The sequence below is a fragment of the Panthera pardus genome, unplaced genomic scaffold (assembly GCF_024362965.1).
Source record: "Panthera pardus isolate Hobbes unplaced genomic scaffold, ASM2436296v1 HiC_scaffold_23, whole genome shotgun sequence".
Classification (NCBI taxonomy): Eukaryota; Metazoa; Chordata; class Mammalia; order Carnivora; family Felidae; genus Panthera; species Panthera pardus.
Window position 1 is genome coordinate 5630060 of NW_026526799.1, and position 18545 is coordinate 5648604.

General features: G+C 56.0%; 1 protein-coding gene across 2 annotated transcripts; it reads left to right on the plus strand.

Moving 5' to 3' along the window:
* The first annotated feature begins 14 nt into the window (after positions 1–14).
* Positions 15–18247, plus strand: IDH2 (isocitrate dehydrogenase (NADP(+)) 2). Of its 2 annotated transcripts, XM_019460267.2 has the most exons (11): positions 15–219; positions 11614–11705; positions 11810–11975; positions 13540–13700; positions 13792–13935; positions 14617–14753; positions 14930–15081; positions 16924–17036; positions 17211–17308; positions 17401–17493; positions 17891–18247. In XM_019460267.2, exons 1-11 carry the CDS (start codon positions 105–107, stop codon positions 17973–17975), a joined length of 1356 nt encoding a protein of 451 aa, XP_019315812.1. In that variant the 5' UTR covers positions 15–104; the 3' UTR covers positions 17976–18247. The 2 variants fall into 2 exon arrangements, with proteins under 2 accessions (XP_019315812.1, XP_019315813.1); XM_019460268.2 differs by lacking the exons at positions 15–219; positions 11614–11705; positions 11810–11975 and adding an exon at positions 12083–12693.
* The last annotated feature ends 298 nt before the right edge of the window (positions 18248–18545 follow it).

Genomic DNA, 18545 nt, shown 5'->3' on the forward strand with positions numbered 1-18545 from the left:
CCGGGCGCCTGGAGGGCCTTGGCAGCCCGCCGCCAGGCAGCCGGGAGCAGCACCGGCGCTCGGATCTCGCCCGCCGCGGTCGGTTCGCTCGCCTGCTCGGCGGGATGGCTGGCTACCTGCGGGTCGTACGCTCGCTCTGCAGGGCCTCCGGCTCCGGGCCGGCCTGGGCGCCGGCAGCCCCGACAGGCCCCAACTTGCAGGAGCAGCCGCGGCGCCACTGTGAGTGCCACGAGGAGGGTCCGGGCGGGGCGCGCGCCCGGCACCGCGACGTGGCGGCCTCCCGGGCGGGGACCGGGGAGCGCGACTCGGGGCGATCGCGGGCCGGGGACGGCGGGGTTGGCACACAAAGAGCCGGGGGGGGGGGCGGGGACTTGAAGGACGGTGGCAGCTGGTGGCCCGGGAGCTGCTGGTCCTGCGGCCCTGCGCGGGCGGGGGTTCCGGGCTGCTCCGCGCCCCCCCAGCTATTCCCGTGGCGGGTGCTGGGGGTGTCCCGGGCCCGGAGGGTGTCCTGCGCGCCCTGCGCCCCGGGAGGGGCCAGGCCAGCGAGTAGGGGGCCGGAGCGCCAGGCCCGGTCTCCCCGTGAGAGGGAGGGTCTCGGCGCGGTCCTTGCTCAGACAAAGGCGGGGAGACGGCCTCCACTTCCCTTTCCTTTTCAGCCGGGCGCGCTGTAATCCCTCCTCGCTGTCAGGCCCGCGTCAGCTATTTTTGGAGCCTTTTACGCGACAGCTGGAGGAGCGTGCTTTTGATTTTCCCTTTTGTTTGGACACCCCCCACCCCTCTCGTCGCACTTAAGTCTCCATCCTGGAGCCTCTCCTTGGCCTGACCTGCGTTTTCTCGCCAGCCGGCTCCTACGCTGCTCCGCCGGCCCCACTCACCCGACTGCCAGACGGGGTGACTGGGCAGCTGCTCCAAAATGTCACTTTCCCCACTAGTTACTCCCTGCTTCTGTGGTGCCCTTAGCACCCTGCTTAGGAAAGAAGACAGTAGTCGGGTCATAATAAGCAGGATTAACCTGAACCCCCATTACCCTCGCAGGCTGCCCTCTGTGGCATGTGGCCTGGACCGTGGCTCTCCATTGCCAGCTACAAAAGGCAGGGAGAATGTAGGTCCCTTGGCCCTGTCTCTTGCCTGTTGCCACGGAAACCCCTTTCCTGACCTGGCCTGGAACCCCTTGGAGTGAGCCAGGACAGTGAGGAAGAGGGAGTGGGGCCCAGGCAGCCTGGCCTTACTGTTCCGGTAGGTAATCTTTAACTAGTGTGGGAGCAGCTGACCAGAATTGGGGAGGCGAAGGTGGGGGCAGAGCTTGGGCCCCAGCCCCCACCTCTCCTGCCAAGGAGAAAGGGACATTTCTGCTTTTGTACTTCTGGGATTTGTCTTGTAAGTGGTTAGCCCTGCAACTCCAGGGTTCCAAGTGCCCCCAGGCCCCAAACCACCTCTAGCAAAACAGCGTGAGAGTAAAGATATTTTCTCCCTTCTTGCCCCCTGCATTGATGGTTAAAAAAAAAAAAAAAGAAAGTTCTTTTAGCTGTAGGTCCTTCCAGAAGTTCCCAAGCTGGTTGGGTTATTAATGGGGAGAAGGCTTAGTGTTTGAGTTGGACATGAGACTTACAGCTGTGGCCTCTTCGAGCTTGTCACCCAGCAACACCACCGGAGACAGAATATTTGGCATTCCCCTTGATGACAAGGAACGGATACGTTTCTTTTGGCTAAAACACTCTGGTGTCTTTGCTGCTTGGTAACGCCACGGCTCTAGTTTGCATTTCCTAGGCCTCCAGCGACGGCTGGTGGCGGTTCTGATGTTCTGATGAGCCAGATGTCGTGGAGGGGAGGGTGGGCTGTGCCCAAGCCCTCACTGTGAGAACGACTTATCTGGCCTTCCTTAGCTTCACTCCTTGCCTGGCAACTTCTTACTTTTCTCACGCTGCCTCTTCACTTTTCAGATCTTGGTGACTTGCCTGCACTCTCAGATTCAAGGGCAGATTATTATTTAATGATTGTTGAAAGTTCTGGAGGCCCGCCTGGGGAGTTACTATGTGTTCCTCCCCGAGGCTTGTTTCAACTGCATCGGATAAGACCAGGGCTGCCCCATCAGAGGTGTTTTGGGTGGTCATGTTTAGGCCTGGAACGTTTGGAGAAGTCTCTGGAAAGCCTGGGACCTGCCCCCAGATGCTCCAGTTGAGCTGGGAGCCTCTGGCACTGGTTCCATTCAGGGCATGAGGTGCTGGAAACTGCCTTCTGGTTATTGGAAGCCGGCTCTGGGACCTGCCCTGGAGTTGACACTTGTGTACACGTTTAAAATGTCAGTGGAGGGGCGCCTGTGTGGGTCAGTCGGTTAAGCATCTGACTCTTGATCGTGGCTCAGGTCATGATCTCACGGTTCGTGGGATCGAGCCCCGTATCAGGCTCTGCACTGACAACTCGGAGCCTGGAGCCTGCTTCGGATTCTGTGTCTCCCTCTCTCTCAGCTCCCCGTCCCCCGCCCCTCGCTCACTCTCAAAAATAAACATTAAAAAAAAAAAAAAACCAGTATAAATTGTGAGCTTCTCAGGGCAAGTTGCCCATTGCCTGGCAGAGACCCCTGTCCCATACATACATCTGTGCTGGTCTGGTGCAATCTGATGGTAAGAACTCAGTGGCCTCTATGTGGCAGTGCATCCCAGGAGCACATTTCATCCCAACAGGAGGTGGGGGCAGGGCAGCCCTTACTATCGACCAAATAGACTGTAGCTTGACATTCATCCGTGACTTCAACAACTATCGTGCTTCTGCTGTGTGCCAGGCACGTGAAGGTGCTGGGGACAGAGCCAGGAGTAAGAGGCAAAGATTTCTGCCCGGGTGGAGCTTAAATGCTAATGTGGGGACCGTTAGTAAAAAGGTAGAAGTTGGCTAGCATGGCGTATGGAGAACCAAGAGGCCAGGAAGGTGTGCGTGGAGGTTTGGACTTGGGGGGGGTCAGGAAGCACAGAAAAGACCTCCTTGAAGAGGCACCGAAGGAACAAAGGAAACAGGCCATTTGGTTATGGCCAACAGGTGCCAAGGCCGTGATGAAGGAGTGTCTGATGGAGGAGAGGAATGTGTGATGGAGGAGTGCGTGATGGAGGAGTGTCTGATGGAGGAGCGTCTGACGGAGGAGTGTGTGATGGAGGAGCGTCTGATGGAGGAGTGTGTGATGGAGGAGAGGAGTGTCTGATGGAGGAGAGCCTGATGGAGGAGAGGAGTGTCTGATGGAGGAGAGGAATGTGTGATGGAGGAGTGCGTGATGGAGGAGTGTCTGATGGAGGAGAGCCTGATGGAGGAGTGTCTGATGGAGGAGTGCCTGATGGAGGAGAGGAGTGTCTGATGGAGGAGAGCCTGATGGAGGAGTGTCTGATGGAGGAGTGCCTGATGGAGGAGAGGAGTGTCTGATGGAGGAGAGCCTGATGGAGGAGTGTCTGATGGAGGAGTGCCTGATGGAGGAGTGTCTGATGGAGGAGTGCCTGATGGAGGAGTGTCTGATGGAGGAGTGTCTGATGGAGGAGCGTCTGATGGAGGAGTGCCTGATGGAGGAGAGCCTGATGGAGGAGTGTCTGATGGAGGAGTGCGTGATGGAGGAGAGCCTGATGGAGTGTCTGATGGAGGAGTGCGTGATGGAGGAGAGCCTGATGGAGTGTCTGATGGAGGAGTGCGTGATGGAGGAGAGCCTGATGGAGGAGTGTCTGATGGAGGAGTATCTGATGGAGGAGTGTCTGATGGAGGAGAGCCTGATGGAGGAGTGTGTGATGGAGGAGTGTCTGATGGAGGAGAGCCTGATGGAGGAGTGTCTGATGGAGGAGTGCCTGATGGAGGAGTGTCTGATGGAGGAGAGGAGTGTCTGATGGAGGAGTGCCTGATGGAGGAATGCGTGATGGAGGAGTACCTGATGGAGGAATGCGTGATGGAGGAGTGTCTGATGGAGGAGTGCCTGATGGAGGAGAGCCTGATGGAGGAGTGTCTGATGGAGGAGTGTCTGATGGAGGAGAGGAGTGTCTGATGGAGGAGTGCCTGATGGAGGAGTGTCTGATGGGGGAGTGTCTGATGGAGGAGAGGAGTGTCTGATGGAGGAGCGTCTGATGGAGGAGTGTCTGATGGAGGAGTGTCTGATGGAGGAGAAGAGTGTCTGATGGAGGAGTGCGTGATGGAGGAGAGCCTGATGGAGGAGTGTCTGATGGAGGAGAGGAGTGTCTGATGGAGGAGTGCCTGATGGAGGAGTGTCTGATGGGGGAGTGTCTAATGGAGGAGTGTCTGATGGAGGAGAGGAGTGTCTGATGGAGGAGCGTCTGATGGAGGAGAGGAGTGTCTGATGGAGGAGAGCCTGATGGAGGAGTGTCTGATGGAGGAGTGTCTGATGGAGGAGAGGAGTGTCTGATGGAGGAGTGTCTGATGGAGGAGAGGAGTGTCTGATGGAGGAGAGCCTGATGGAGGAGTGTCTGATGGAGGAGTGTCTGATGGAGGAGAGAGTGTCTGATGGAGGAGTGTCTGACGGGGGAGTGTCTAATGGAGGAGAGGAGTGTCTGATGGAGGAGCGTCTGATGGAGGAGCGCCTGATGGAGGAGTGTCTGATGGAGGAGAGGAGTGTCTGATGGAGGAGTGCCTGATGGAGGAGTGTCTGATGGGGGAGTGTCTAATGGAGGAGTGTCTGATGGAGGAGAGGAGTGTCTGATGGAGGAGCGTCTGATGGAGGAGCGCCTGATGGAGGAGTGTCTGATGGAGGAGAGGAGTGTCTGATGGAGGAGCGTCTGATGGAGGAGCGCCTGATGGAGGAGTGTCTGATGGAGGAGAGGAGTGTCTGATGGAGGAGAGCCTGATGGAGGAGTGTCTGATGGGGGAGTGTCTAATGGAGGAGAGGAGTGTCTGATGGAGGAGCGTCTGATGGAGGAGCGTCTGATGGAGGAGCGCCTGATGGAGGAGTGTCTGATGGAGGAGAGGAGTGCCTGATGGAGGAGCGCCTGATGGAGGAGTGTCTGATGGGGGAGTGTCTAATGGAGGAGTGTCTGATGGAGGAGAGGAGTGTCTGATGGAGGAGCGTCTGATGGAGGAGCGCCTGATGGAGGAGTGTCTGATGGAGGAGAGGAGTGTCTGATGGAGGAGCGTCTGATGGTAGGAGCGCCTGATGGAGGAGTGTCTGATGGAGGAGAAGAGTGTCTGATGGAGGAGTGCCTGATGGAGGAGAGGAGTGTCTGATGGAGGAGTGTCTGACGGAGGAGTGTGTGATGGAGGAGAGCCTGATGGAGGAGAGGAGTGTCTGATGGAGGAGTGTCTGACGGAGGAGTGTCTGATGGAGGAGTGTCTGACGGAGGAGTGTGTGATGGAGGAGTGCCTGATGGAGGAGAGGAGTGTCTGATGGAGGAGTGTCTGACGGAGGAGTGTCTGATGGAGGAGTGTGTGATGGAGGAGAGCCTGATGGAGGAGCATCTGATGGAGGAGTGTGATGACAGAATGTGTGATGGGGGAGTGTCTGATGGAGGAGTGCGTGATGGAGGAGAGCCTGTTGGAGGAGCGTCTGATGGAGGAGTACACCTTTGCTTGTGGGAGAAGCAGAGAGGGAAGAGTCCCGAGCCAGGCAGAGGTCAGGGGAAGGGGGTCAGTGACAGATGAGGTCAAGCGTTGTGGGGACCACACATTTTTGAGGACTTTGGCCTTTACTCTGACTGAAAAGAGAAGTTTTGCAAGGTTTTGAGAAGGGTATTGTGGCCTGATTTACATTTTTTTAAAGCTTTTTTAATCTTTAAATTATTTTTTTAATGTTTAGTTTTGAGAGAGACAGAGACAGAGGGTGAGTAGGGAGGGTCAGAGAGAGAGGGAGACGCAGAATGTGAAGGAGGCTCCAGGCTCTGAGCTGTCAGCACAGAGCCCGACATGGGGCTGGAACCCACAAACTGAGAGATCTGAGCCGAAGTCCATGCTCAACTAACTGAGCCACCCAGGAGCCCCCCCCTCCCCCCCCAATTTACATTTTAACAGGCCCATTCTGGCTTCAGGGTCCTGGTAGGAGGGCGTAGTCATACTCTGGCAAGGTTATTGGCCCTGGGGGTGGTAAGAAGTGGTTGGATTCTGGATGCATTTTGAAGGAAGAGCCGATAGGATGTTTCAGTGGTTGGCACGTGCGTGTGAGGGAATGGGGAGGAGGGAAGGATGACCCCAAGGAAATCTCTTCCAGATTTGCTGCCCTGCCTTCTTGAGCTCCCAGGAACTGGGGGCTTCTCCCCACATGCTGCTGGGCCACGCCGGCTTGGCGGCTTCTTGGCTGACAGCCAGGGCAGGCATGTGGTTACGCACTTATTCTTGGGGGTGGCCATCTTGGGAGGGACCTTTAGCCTTGAGTTTGGGGCAGCAGGCCGATCCTGAAACGGGCGCCGGGTTTTGAAATCCTTACTTGGTGTTGGGTGCTCGGAATCCCAGACCGGGAGGAGAGTTGGCCTCCCGGACTCCCTGTGGACTGGTGTAACTCCATCCCACACTCTGGCCAAGAGGCCAGTGTGCAACATGTCATCTGAAAATGTCACGGTGGCTGTCCCTTGGAAGCTTTCAGGGAGACCCCCGTGCTGTTCCTTGGGTTTCAGATTGTTCGTCATCTCTTGTCACCCAGAGAGGGGTGGACGATGGGGGTGGCTCTGCCGTATTGGCTGAACCACACACAAGGTCTCCCACTCTGCTGCCTTGGGGCCTGTGTCCTCTGGAGGGTACGCGATAGGCCTGGAATCTTTGTGTAAAATCTCCTGGGTTGCTTTTGTTTTGACTGGTTTAGATTAAAATTTTTTAAGCGTTTATTTTATATTTGAGAGAGAGAGAGAGAGACAGAGAGACAGAGTGTGAGCAGGGGAGGGGCAGAGGAGAGCCGGAGACAGAATGTGAAGCAGCCTCCAGGCTCTGAGCTGTCAGCACAGAGCCCGACGCGGGGCTCGAACTCACGGACCGCGAGATCACGACCCGAGCCGAAGCGGGTCGCTTGGCTGACTCAGCCACCCAGGTGCGCCCCTTGACTGATTTAGATTTTTAAAAACTTAAAAACCGTTATTTCTTATTTTTATTGTGGTAAAAATACCGCATAACACAAATTTCCTGTCCTAGCCATTTGTAAGCGTGCCATTCAGTAGTGTTAAATACTTTCTCGCTGTTGGACAACCAACCCCCAGAGCTTCAGCATCTTGCAAAACCGAAACTCTGTAGGTACCCGTTAAACAACAGCTCCCCATTCCCTCCTCCCCCAGCCGCTGGCAACCATCATTCTACTTTCTGTTTCTGTGAATTTGACTGCTTTTAGGTACCGCATGTAAGGAGAATCAGACGTATTTTTCTTTTTGTGACTGGCTTACTCTTCACATACTGTCCTCAAGGTTTATCCCTGCTGTTGCTGTGGCTTGTGTCTGCATCTTGCTAATTTTTAAGGCTGAATATTCCATTCTATGTACATACCCACGTAAAAAATACTCCACTTAAAATGTATTGACTTTCTGGGTAAGGTACGGGAATTGCGCAAAGCTTAGGCCATGTGGTTATGAATTCCTTGCCTATTTGTCACTGCTTCTAATTTATTTTAAGAGTTCAGAAATGTTCATCGTCGCTGGATTGAAAGTGTGTGGGAAATGTGGCCGTGTTGTTTATATGAGTATGCCACAGTATAGGTCTGCTGGCCATCCCAAGGGCAACTGGTTTTGTGGAATTTGAGACGAAAGAATGAGCAGCAAACGCTATTGAGGTAGGTCCAGACCCATCGCTGTTGCTCACAATGGCGGCACTTCCGTTTTCAATTTCTGAGCAAGTACATCCACATTTAAGTGGCGGGGAGCCCAGTCTGGGAGAAGCTCGAAATTGTGAACATCGTTTAACCTTTCGGAGGGACGTTTTTCTTAGCCCTCCTAGATCCGTTTCCAGAGTCCTGTTCTCTCGAAGGCTCATACCACATTCTGTTTTTCCCTTCGTTCCTTGAGGGACACTGGAGTTGTTTCCACCTCTTGCCTATTGTGAGTAATTCTGCTGTGGACGAGGGTGTACGGATATTTCTTTGAGACCCTGCTTTTACTTATTTTGGATAGATATCCAGAAGTGGGACCGCCGACCAATATGGCGGTTCCATCTTTGATTTTTTGAGGAAGCACCACACCGTCTTCCGTAGCAGCTGCCGCACTGTCCATTCTCACCAGCCGGGCACAAGGGTTCCAGCTTCTCCACATGCTCACCAACACTTGTTGTTTTCGGTTTTGGGGTTTTTGGTTTGGTTTTGGTTTTGTTGGCAGCCGTCCTTGTGGGTGTGAGGTGGTATCTCATGGTGATTTTGATTTGCATTTCCCTAACGATGAGTGCTGTGGGACAACTTTTCATACGCTTATTGGTCTTTTATATATCGTTTTTTTTGGAGAGATGTCGATTCCAGTCCTTTGCCCCTTTATTAATTGGTTTTTGTTGTTGTTGTGTTGTTGAAATCGCCTGATTTTAAAACCTTGGTCACCAATGAATATGCTTTTTTTTTTAAATTTTTTATTTTTTTTAATGTTTTTATTTATTTTTGAGACAGAGAGAAGACCGAGCATGAGCGGGGGAGGGGCAGAGAGAGAGGGAGACACAGAATCGGAAGCAGGCTCCAGGCTCTGAGCTGTCAGCACAGAGCCCGACGTGGGGCTCGAACCCACGGACTGTGAGATCATGACCTGAGCTGAAGTCAGACGCTCGACAGACTGAGCCACCCACGCGCCCCTGAATATGCTTTTTTAAAATCGCTGCGTGAGCCAATCAGGAGTCTCTGCTGCTTTGGCTTCCGTGTCCCCCACGCCCCCGGTTCTGGGAAGGGCCCTTTCAAGGAGGCTGTGCTCCTGACTTTGATAACTGGGCTGCTTGCTCTCTCTCCGTTATCTGTAGGTTTTCCCTTTCATACTCACTCCTTTAGGCCAGGAACTATTATATTTTTTGGTGTTTCAGGAAGAGGTGCTTAGCACCTGGTTGTAAATAAGTGGGCCCTGTGGTCTCTGAGGGTTTGACACCTGCAGGCACCACAGGGAGGGCTGCCTGCTATGATCGTGACATTGAACTCCCAGATGGAGCAGGTGTGGAGCCCACAGCCCACAGGCTGCTGGGTCTGAAGCCCAAAACTTGAGTGGAGCCCAGCGAGGCAGAAACCTTTAAGACTGGCCACAAATGAATTCTCCTTAGGGATTATGATTATGGTAGCTTCAGTACGTTAAAACAACCTTGATTAGCTCTCATGACATTAACTCATAGGAGATGCTCTTAAAAACTAAGCTAGCTTGGGGCACCCGGCTGGCTCAGTTGGTTAAGCGTCCTACTCTTGATTTCAACTCAGGTCATGGTCTCACGGTTTCTTGAGTTTGAGCCCTGCATCGGGCTTGGCACCGAATCTCCTTGGTGTGGAACCTGCTTTGGATTCTCTGTCTCCCTCTCTCTGCCCCTCCCCTGCGCATGCTCTGTCTCTCTCAAAGATAAACATAAAAAAAAAAAAAAAAATTAAAACAAAATGAAGCTAGCTCTTCAGTGGCCCAGTAGACTTTCTGCGAGTCCTAAAGCCCTTTCCACTCAAGGCTTCCAGCCCGGAAAGGTGAAGGAATTCTGCGGCTTGGGTCCAAAGGCCCCTGTGCCTCCTGGAAAGGGGGGCGGAGAGGTGCCGGCTGAGCTCACCTTGTCCTCCAGGGAATGGAATGTTTGGAGTCTGTGTTTGCCTTCGCTGCACATAATTCACCTTTTTCTTAGTGGGTTGGGGAGGTCAGCACGAGTCATGGCTGTGGTGTGTGTTGTAGGGCAGTGATATGTGGGGATCTGTTGGGTTTTGGTCACTTCTGTTTTAAAATTTTTTAATGTTTATTTACTTTTGAGAGAGAGAGAGAGAGGGAAAGAACATGTGCGCGCGTGTGCGTGAGCGCGGGGGTTGGGGGGGGGGAGGTTAGAGAGAGAGGGAGACAGAATCGCAAGCCCGCTCCAGGCTCCAAGCTGTCAGCACAGAGCCCGATGCGGAGCTCGAACCCATGAACTGAGAAATCGCGACCTGAGCTGAAGTCACGCTTAACCGACTGAGCCACCCAGGCGCCCCAGTCACTTCTGTTTTAAACGTGCTTAGGTGGTCATGCTTTTTCAGTGTCAGGGCCTGCTTTTCGTAGACGTCCGTTCCTTGCTCTCCACCTAGCAGATGTCACTGCTTCTGACCGTTGGTGTTTTTAAGTGAACATCCTAATCCTTTCTTCTGATTGGCCGTCTCGTGTCTGGTGAGGCAGAAGATCCACGACATCTGTAAGGATTGTGCGTAACCTAAGAGTAAATGGGCCCTAAGCGAGGGCGGAGGGGGCTCTGCTGGGGACAGAGCCCAGTCAGTTCTCAGCTGTCTCACTCCGGCCCGGGTGTCAGCGGTGAGCGAGCCTTCTGATGGTCGAGGCCCGGCTGTAGGTTTTGCACCTGTCTTGTTGCCCTCCCTACTCTGCAGGGGCTGTTTCTTCCCAGGCCGTGGGTACCTCCGTGCTACAGGCTAAGGTTCAACAAGTCTCGCTCAAGGTAGCCTGCACTGATTTAATTGGATGGGTCATTTTCTTGAGTTTTCTTTGGAATTCATTTCCCAGACTGTTGGTTTTCCTCATGAGTCAGACTTTCCTTGAAGAGCCTCCCCCGCCCGGCTCCTGTCCTCCTCCACTGTCGCTTTGGACCTTTGATGCTTCTCCGGCAGGACTGGCCAGCCTGCCAGCTTGGATCAAGGGTTCGGAGTTCCATTCTGGGTGCCCTAAGCCTCTGCTTGCCGCTGAGAAAGTGTGAATCCTGGTAGCTCTGTTGTCCTCAAGCTGTGTCACCTTTGGCAGGAAGCTGGCAAACTCTCCGAGCCTCAGTTGCACCACATTAAAAAAATTTTTTTAGTGTTTATTTATTTTTGAGAGACAGAGACCAGAGCACAAGCAGGGGAGGGGCAGAGAGGGAGAGGGAGACACAGAATCTGAAGCAGGCTCCAGGCTCTGAACTGTCGGTGCAGAGCCCGACACGGGGCTCCAACCCACGAGCCGTGAGATCGTGATCTGAGCCGAAGTCAGACGCTGAACCGACAGAGCCACCCAGGCGCACCTAAAGTGGCGATAGCCATATTCCCTTTGGGAGTGGTTTGAGGATGAAAAGGAATCACGCAAAGGGGATAGGGGACCACGTCAGGCACAGAGGAGGTGCGAGTACAGTTTCCGTCCCCGCTTAGATTTAGTCGGACTCTTGTAACAAGGTTACGAGGAAACTCACAGAATCGCTGGGGTTGGGCCACAGCGCCTGCCCTCGGAACTGGGTGGCGACAGCCTGTAGGCATTCCCTCCCCTACTTGCTCCCGGACAGGTGGCCCTGCTTGGCTCTGGACCTCTGGCTCTTGGGCTCCTCTGCCTTCAGATTCAGGCCACCATCTTTCAGTCCTAGCTGGCCCTCCTCAGTGGGGGGTCTGGGTCCCCCCCCCCCCCCCAGGCGGCCCGGCCCGGGAGCTGGTCCTGCCGAGGGGGAGTGAGTGTGGGTAACCGAGCCCTGGCTGACACTGCTCTCCTGGGTGAAGGGCAGAGCCCGCGGGGGAGGAGAGGAGCTCGCCCAGAACACCCCCCCTCCCCCAGAGGTATGATGCGCCGTGTTGCCCGGTTCTAGATGCCGACAAGAGGATCAAGGTGGCGAAGCCGGTGGTGGAGATGGACGGCGATGAGATGACCCGGATCATCTGGCAGTTCATCAAGGAGAAGGTAGTTCCCTCCCAAAGTGGGTGTTCAGCCCCCGCGCAGGCCCCCTCGTGCCCCTGAGTCACAGTCATCTGGGCTGATGCCTTGCCCTGGTCATCTGTTTCTAGCTCATCCTGCCGCACGTGGATGTCCAGCTCAAGTATTTCGACCTGGGGCTCCCAAACCGTGACCAGACCAACGACCAGGTCACCGTAGACTCCGCACTGGCCACCCAGAAGTACAGTGTGGCTGTGAAGTGCGCCACCATCACCCCCGATGAGGCCCGTGTGGAAGGTGTGAGGGTGCGGAGGCAGGTGGGCTGGGGGCGTGGGGGCCGCGACACGAACCCCGTCTCCCTGCGACTTCGCGGGAGGCGTTGGGGCCGTGGGGTTTCCTGCAGAGGAGGCTGGGAGGGCCGGTGAGGGGCTGGCACCCACGTGGGGTGCGGCAGAGTGGAATCCAGGCCCGTGGCATTGCTGCTGTGCCGCGCGGCTCTGGCCAGCACCAGTAGGTGTCGTGGGCCACAGACACGTTGCTGAAGCCGTCAGAGGAAGGGCAGCCTCCTCGGGCGCCCCTCTCGCCTCCTGGACTGTCCTGCAGGCAGGTTTACAGAGACACCTTGGGGCCACCTCTGGCCAGCGGAGTGCCGCGTGTCAGCTTGTATCTTTCAGAGCTGCAGCGGGCTCTAGGGAGCGTCGCTAGTGTCTTGCCGCTGTCTTGGCCTTGCGGGTCTGTCCCCTGCCCCCTGCGGCCGCGGAGGGGTCTCAGAGAGGTGCGCTCACCAGGCTTGGACCGGCTGCTGGTCCCTGCTTCTGGGGAGCACTTTTGAGGGTTTCCCGAAACAATGGCACCAGTACGTGGATAAAGGGGCCACGTTTGGAAAATTCGAGAAAGGGTCGCTCAGGGGTGTGCAGAGCTCTTTCTCTCTGCCTGCGTCCCACGGCACGAGGGAGCTGGAAGGAAGCATTCGAAGCACCTTTCCAAACACTCCAGACCTTCTTCCGTCTTTCGGGTTTGTACCTGACCCTAGGGCATTGGGATCATTTAAGTGCTAAGCTCTTCTTTGTGGGGTTTCTTTTCATTTCTCCTGAACCCTGGGATTTCTGTACCCCTGTTTTATGGAGAAGGAAGTAGAGAGCCAACAGTCCCGGTAACGTGGGCTGGACTCCACGGTTCGTGGCAGTACTGAGGCCTGCCCTCTGGTCTTCTGGCCTCTGTCCAGCGAGACGCCATACTGCCAGAGTTCATCAGACCGAGCTACGTCCACGCATGACGCGGGAAAAATACACTAGCTGAAGGAGCCCCGATGTGCCAGGCACTGTTCTAGGCACTTTACATAGAGGTTTATTTAATCCTGACAGCAACCCAAGATGCTAGGTATTTTTATCAGTAATTTCATTTTATAGCTCAGGTTAACTCACTGGCATAAAACTCACAGTTACAGGTGAGTTTGGACCTTGAACCCAAGAAATCTGATCCCAGAGGGGCGCCTGGGTGGCTCAGTCGGTTGAGTGTCCGACTTTGGCTCGGGTCATGATCTCACAGTTATGGGTTCGAGCCCCGCGTCGGGCTCTGTGCTAACGGCCTGGAGCCTGGAGCCTGCTTCGGATTCTGTGTCTCCCTCTCTCTCTGCCCCTCCCCTGCTCTCACTCTGTCTGTCTCTCTCTCAAAAAGAAATAAACATTAAAAAAAAAAAAAAAAAAGAAAGAAGTATGGTCCCAGAGCCCACATACTTATCTTTTAGACCTTCCCCAGGGTGATTTTTAGGGCTCCCACCTGGCTGCGTTCTTGCTTAGGGTTCAGATTTTGGTTGGAAGGCGGGGGCTGCAGTGGGGTCCCTTTACCTCTATCCTCCTAGAATTCAAGCTGAAGAAGATGTGGAAGAGTCCCAATGGAACCATCCGAAACATCCTTGGGGGGACCGTCTTCCGGGAACCCATCATCTGCAAAAACATCCCACGCCTCGTCCCCGGCTGGACCAAGCCCATCACCATTGGCAGGCACGCCCATGGCGACCAGGTTGGCCACGGCAGGAGGCGGGACTTGGCTCTTCCTGGCCTGGGCCCCTCGCTCGGAACCCCTGGCCCGAGCCGTGCTCTTGTCTCTGCAGTACAAGGCCACAGACTTTGTGGTCGACCGGGCCGGCACGTTCAAGATCGTCTTCTCCCCGAAGGATGGCAGTGGCGCTAAGGAGTGGGAAGTGTTCAATTTCCCTGCCGGCGGCGTGGGGATGGGCATGTACAACACGGATGAGGTGAGGCCCTGGCGGGTGGCTCCTGCGTTCCCTCCTCCCTCTGGGGCCGCTTCGGGTTGGTGATGCTCACTACTCCCGCGTCAGTGGCTTGAGGAAGGTCCGAGGCCCGTGAGCCAATGCATCTTGGCTGTGTTTCGGGGGGACCAGTGCATCTTGGCTATGTTTCGGGGGGACCTGCTGTGGACCTGGTGTGGAGTGAGGCTGGAAGACAGACCCCCGCTTAGCCAGATGCCCCTGCACCCACTCCCTGACACACCTCTGGGGGCGTGTTAGTTGTCTGGGCTCTTGGCTTAAGCAAGCTGGATAAGCAGTCTTTTCCCCTTCCCCGTCTCTTGGCTTTTCGTTCCTTCTGCGGTTGGCCTCATTCTCAGGCTGTGACCAGTGACCACCGGCAGCTCCCGGCTTACCCCTGCCGACTTGGTTACCCTGTCAGAAAAGAGCCTCTTTTGCTCCTGGTTCCAGTGAAAGTTCCAGGCCTGGCTCACATGACCCTCTCTGAGCCAGTCACGGAGGGCTCAGAGAGGATAGGCTGGGACGCGCCATCAACTCTAGAGACGGGCAGGTGGGCTGCGGGAGTTAGCTTTACCCCAGCCGCACGGCCTAAGACCTGGGGAGCCCAGGGAGGGCTGATAGCCCGCGGGCCGGCCGGGCCCCACGCCAGGGACCTCTCTCCCCCCGCAGTCCATCTCGGGTTTTGCGCACAGCTGCTTCCAGTACGCCATCCAGAAGAAGTGGCCGCTGTACATGAGCACCAAGAACACCATCCTGAAAGCCTACGACGGGCGCTTCAAGGACATCTTCCAGGAAATCTTTGACAAGTAACAGCCTCTCCCTTTATCCCTTCCCAGGGATCCCACAGCCCTTCTCTCCTGTCCCCCCGGGCCCCTGTCCTACGGGGAGGCCGCCGTCCCAGGGCTTTCGGCTCGGCTCGAGGAGAGATCCTCAACCTGGCAGCCTCCCGCCCTCTCCCCACAACCGGCCCTTTTGCTCCCAGGCACTATAAGACCGACTTCGACAAGAATAAGATCTGGTACGAGCACCGGCTCATCGATGACATGGTGGCTCAGGTCCTCAAGTCTTCAGGCGGCTTCGTGTGGGCCTGCAAGAACTACGACGGAGATGTGCAGTCGGACATCCTGGCCCAGGGTATGCTGGGAGCACCTGTTCCCCAAGGGGTGGATTGTCGGTCTTCTCTGGCTGGGGGGATTTTCAGACCCCCTTCGTAGAAAATGTGTCCAGTGTGGCAGCGGGACTGGGGCCGGCCGCCTCATTGCAGGGTTCCCCGTGGACAGCAGGGGGCAGGAGCTCTCCGGCATCTGAGGGAGGAAGGGTCACCAATTAGGTTCGGACTGGTGTATTACTAAGGCTGCTGTTACAGAAAAAGGAGAACCTAGGAATTCAAGTTCTAAGGGGCCAGGTGCGTCAGCTCTGAGGTTGTTCCTGTCCACGAAGCCAAGCGACTGTGCCTCCAGGTTTGGGCCAGGGTTGGCTCCAGTAGAAAAATGGTTTTGAGCACAACTGGGTACGTTTCGAATTACAGAGAATTCGTTTTGCACAGTCAACCTGTTGGCTGTAGGAGAATACTGGGGAAGACGGCAGAGCCCCAAGCCCTAGAGCGTCCTCTAAGAGATAATTCAGATTGCAACATAAAGCATGGACGAGACCGTTAGAGAAGTAGCCATAAGAAATAGCCCGATTGTGCCCGGCTGGCTCAGTCAGAAGAGCAGGCAACTCTTGATCTCAGGGATTGTGGTTTCCTGCCTCAAGCTGGGTGTAGAGATGACTTAAGAAATAAAATCTCAGGGGGCCTGGGTGGCTCAGTTGGTTAAGTGCCTGACTCTTGATTTCATCTCAGGTTATGATCTCACAGTCGTGGGATTGAGCCCTGCGTCTGGCTCCATGCTGGGCCTGGAGCCTGCCGGAGATCCTCTCTCTCTCTGCCCCTCTCCCTACTTGCGTGCACTCTCTCTCTCTCTCGAAAAATAGAATAGAATAGAATAGAATTCTAAAGTAAAATCTTAAAAAAGGAAAAGAAGAAATAGCCCAGTTGTGTTGGGCACAAGAGCAGCGCCCCCACAAGAGTAGGGAGTAGACAACGTGTAGAGCAGAGAGTGGAAGAGAAACAAGGGTACGTGAGATGGTTTGAGGTCCAGCTCCCGAGAAGGAAGGTGACGCCCACCCCGGGGTTGCAAGGAGAATGCATGAGAATTCCTGACGTTTCATAAAACCTTGGCCTTTATTTCAATAAGTGTGGCAGTAGTCCTCTTACTAGAACAATTCCTATCTCGGATGGAAGGACGAGAAGCCATAGCAGACAAGAGAGAGGCATGAAAGTTGCCCTTAAGTAAACAAGGAATGGGTGAGTGCGAAGGTCCAGGAAACGTGGAGAAGGGACCCCTTCCCGAGTCTCAGCAGCAGAACTTCTCAGACAATGAATTTTCCTGGAGAAGTTTTTCGCTTTTTCTTTCTTGGGACCTACACAGTTCTTATTTTGGTGCCATGGGGTGCTTTTGAAGCCCAGGAGACCTTGACAATAGAAAAGGTTGACGTCTGGATTTGGGAGAATTTGGAGATAAGTCACACACAAAGCTTTAAAGTAGCCTGCAAGAGAGGCACACAGAGGGATCGTTGTGATGTAGCTGGTGGCAGGCTTTCTGCTTTCTGCGTGAACGAACCGTGCGGTTGTGAGCCAGGCTGGGTGGGCAGAAGTCCTGGGGTCGTGGGCTCTGGGGGCCCCAGGCTCTGGGAACCCAGATGTATGTTACTAGGCTGATGATAGCCACCTTTGAACGCCCCCCTGCCCTGTGCTGGGCTCTAGAGACCCACGACAAGGGTGGGCAAGCCCGAAACGGTGGCTGTCCTCCTGGGTGCCGTTGTGGGTCACGAGCTGAGGGGGTCTCCTCCCAGCAGAAGGGCAGGGGGACTCAACCCCGGTGGTCTGAGGAGGGTGGGTGCCGGCACCGAACGGAGGGTCTTTCCACTCTTCAGGCTTTGGCTCCCTCGGCCTGATGACGTCTGTGCTGGTCTGCCCAGATGGGAAGACCATCGAGGCTGAGGCCGCTCACGGGACGGTCACCCGCCATTATAGGGAGCACCAGAAGGTGAGTGTAGGGACTGTGGTCGCGTGCCCATCTGTCCCGGGGGCTCAGAACCCACTCGCCCTGAGGGCTGGGGGGATGGGGCTGACCCGTCAGCCTACGGGTGGGCGGTCGCGTCCGGGTGGCCCCCTTGTCGGCCGGTTCGGCTCCCGATCCCCCTACGACCCCCGCCCCCAGGGCCGGCCTACCAGCACCAACCCCATCGCCAGCATCTTTGCCTGGACGCGTGGCCTGGAGCACCGGGGGAAGCTGGATGGGAACCAGGACCTCATCAGGTGAGCGGAGAGGGAGGGGCCTGAGCTGGCCCAGGGCAGCTTCTGGGCGGGCTCTGTATCGCCGGGGCCTCACTCTGGCCCGTCCCCTGCAGGTTTGCACAGACCCTGGAGAAGGTGTGTGTCCAGACGGTGGAGAGCGGAGCCATGACCAAGGACCTGGCGGGCTGCATCCATGGCCTCAGCAAGTGCGTGGCTGGTGGCAGAGGGAGGGGCTGGCCTTCTGGGACCTTCTTCCCTGGGTGGGAAGAAGCCAGAGGACCCTCTTAGAGGCACCTCCCCGCTCCTCATCCTCAGGTCAGCTTAGCTGCCAGGGGCCTGGGGTGGGCCAGGTCCACAGCCCTGAGACCCTGTGAGTTTGCCCCCATCCCCGAGGCTAGGGGCTCAGAGCCTTGCCGTCCCCGTCTGTACAAGCGTCTGAAGTTGTGTGGCCCTTTGGCGACGGGCTCTAGGCAACCTTTGCCGAGCGGCCTGGGCGTGCCACGCCCCACGGGCACGGGAGGGCAGCTCCTCGGGTGCCCAAGTTCAGGCTCTGCCCGACCCAGGCTGGAGCCGCGCCTCACGTGAACGGTGTTCTCTCGGCAGCGTGAAGCTGAACGAGCACTTCCTGAACACCTCGGACTTCCTGGACACCATCAAGAACAACCTGGACAAGGCCCTGGGCCAGTAGTGGGGGCGGGGCGCGGCCCGCAGCGGGCGGGCCGGGGTGGGGGGGCAGCGGGCCGCGGCTGAGCCTCCCGGCCCCTCTCAGGAGGCCTTTGTAGGGGACGTTTTTTATAAGCGAGATGTTTTTAAGAATATCTGTGTGTTTCCCCTCATGGTGATGTGAGGCAGGAACAGCGTGTTTTACCTCAGCCAGTCAGTGAGTTTTGCATACTGTAATTTATATTGCCCTTGGAACACATGGTGCCGTATTTAGCTACTAAAAAGCTCTTCACAAAACCGCCTGCTGTGTTTGTGCCCGAGGGAGGAGGCGGCCCGGCCCGGGGCCCCAGAGAAAGAGGCCCTCAAAGGGCCGGTGGATTCCGCCCACGTCCCAGGCCTCCATTCACAGGGGCCACCGTGAGGCGAGGGGACCGGGCAGCAGGGTGAGTGTCCTGAATTCTACGGGAGCCGCCCGGCCAGCCGCTGGGCCTGTGGTGTGCAGGCCTGAAATTACCAAACGCGATCCGGTTCCTATATGCTGATCTCCACTTGGGGATCGTTACCACTTCCTGGTAGATTCTGGTTACGTTGCCAT

Bases quoted from the DNA above. Each gene is read 5' to 3' on its own strand.
- IDH2 (XM_019460267.2), top strand. From the start codon at position 105: ATGGCTGGCTACCTGCGGGTCGTACGCTCGCTCTGCAGGGCCTCCGGC. The intron at 11,706-11,809 runs GTAGTTCCCTCC...ATCTGTTTCTAG, and splicing joins GGCAGTTCATCAAGGAGAAG to CTCATCCTGCCGCACGTGGA. The intron at 17,494-17,890 runs GTGCGTGGCTGG...TTCTCTCGGCAG, and splicing joins TGCATCCATGGCCTCAGCAA to CGTGAAGCTGAACGAGCACT.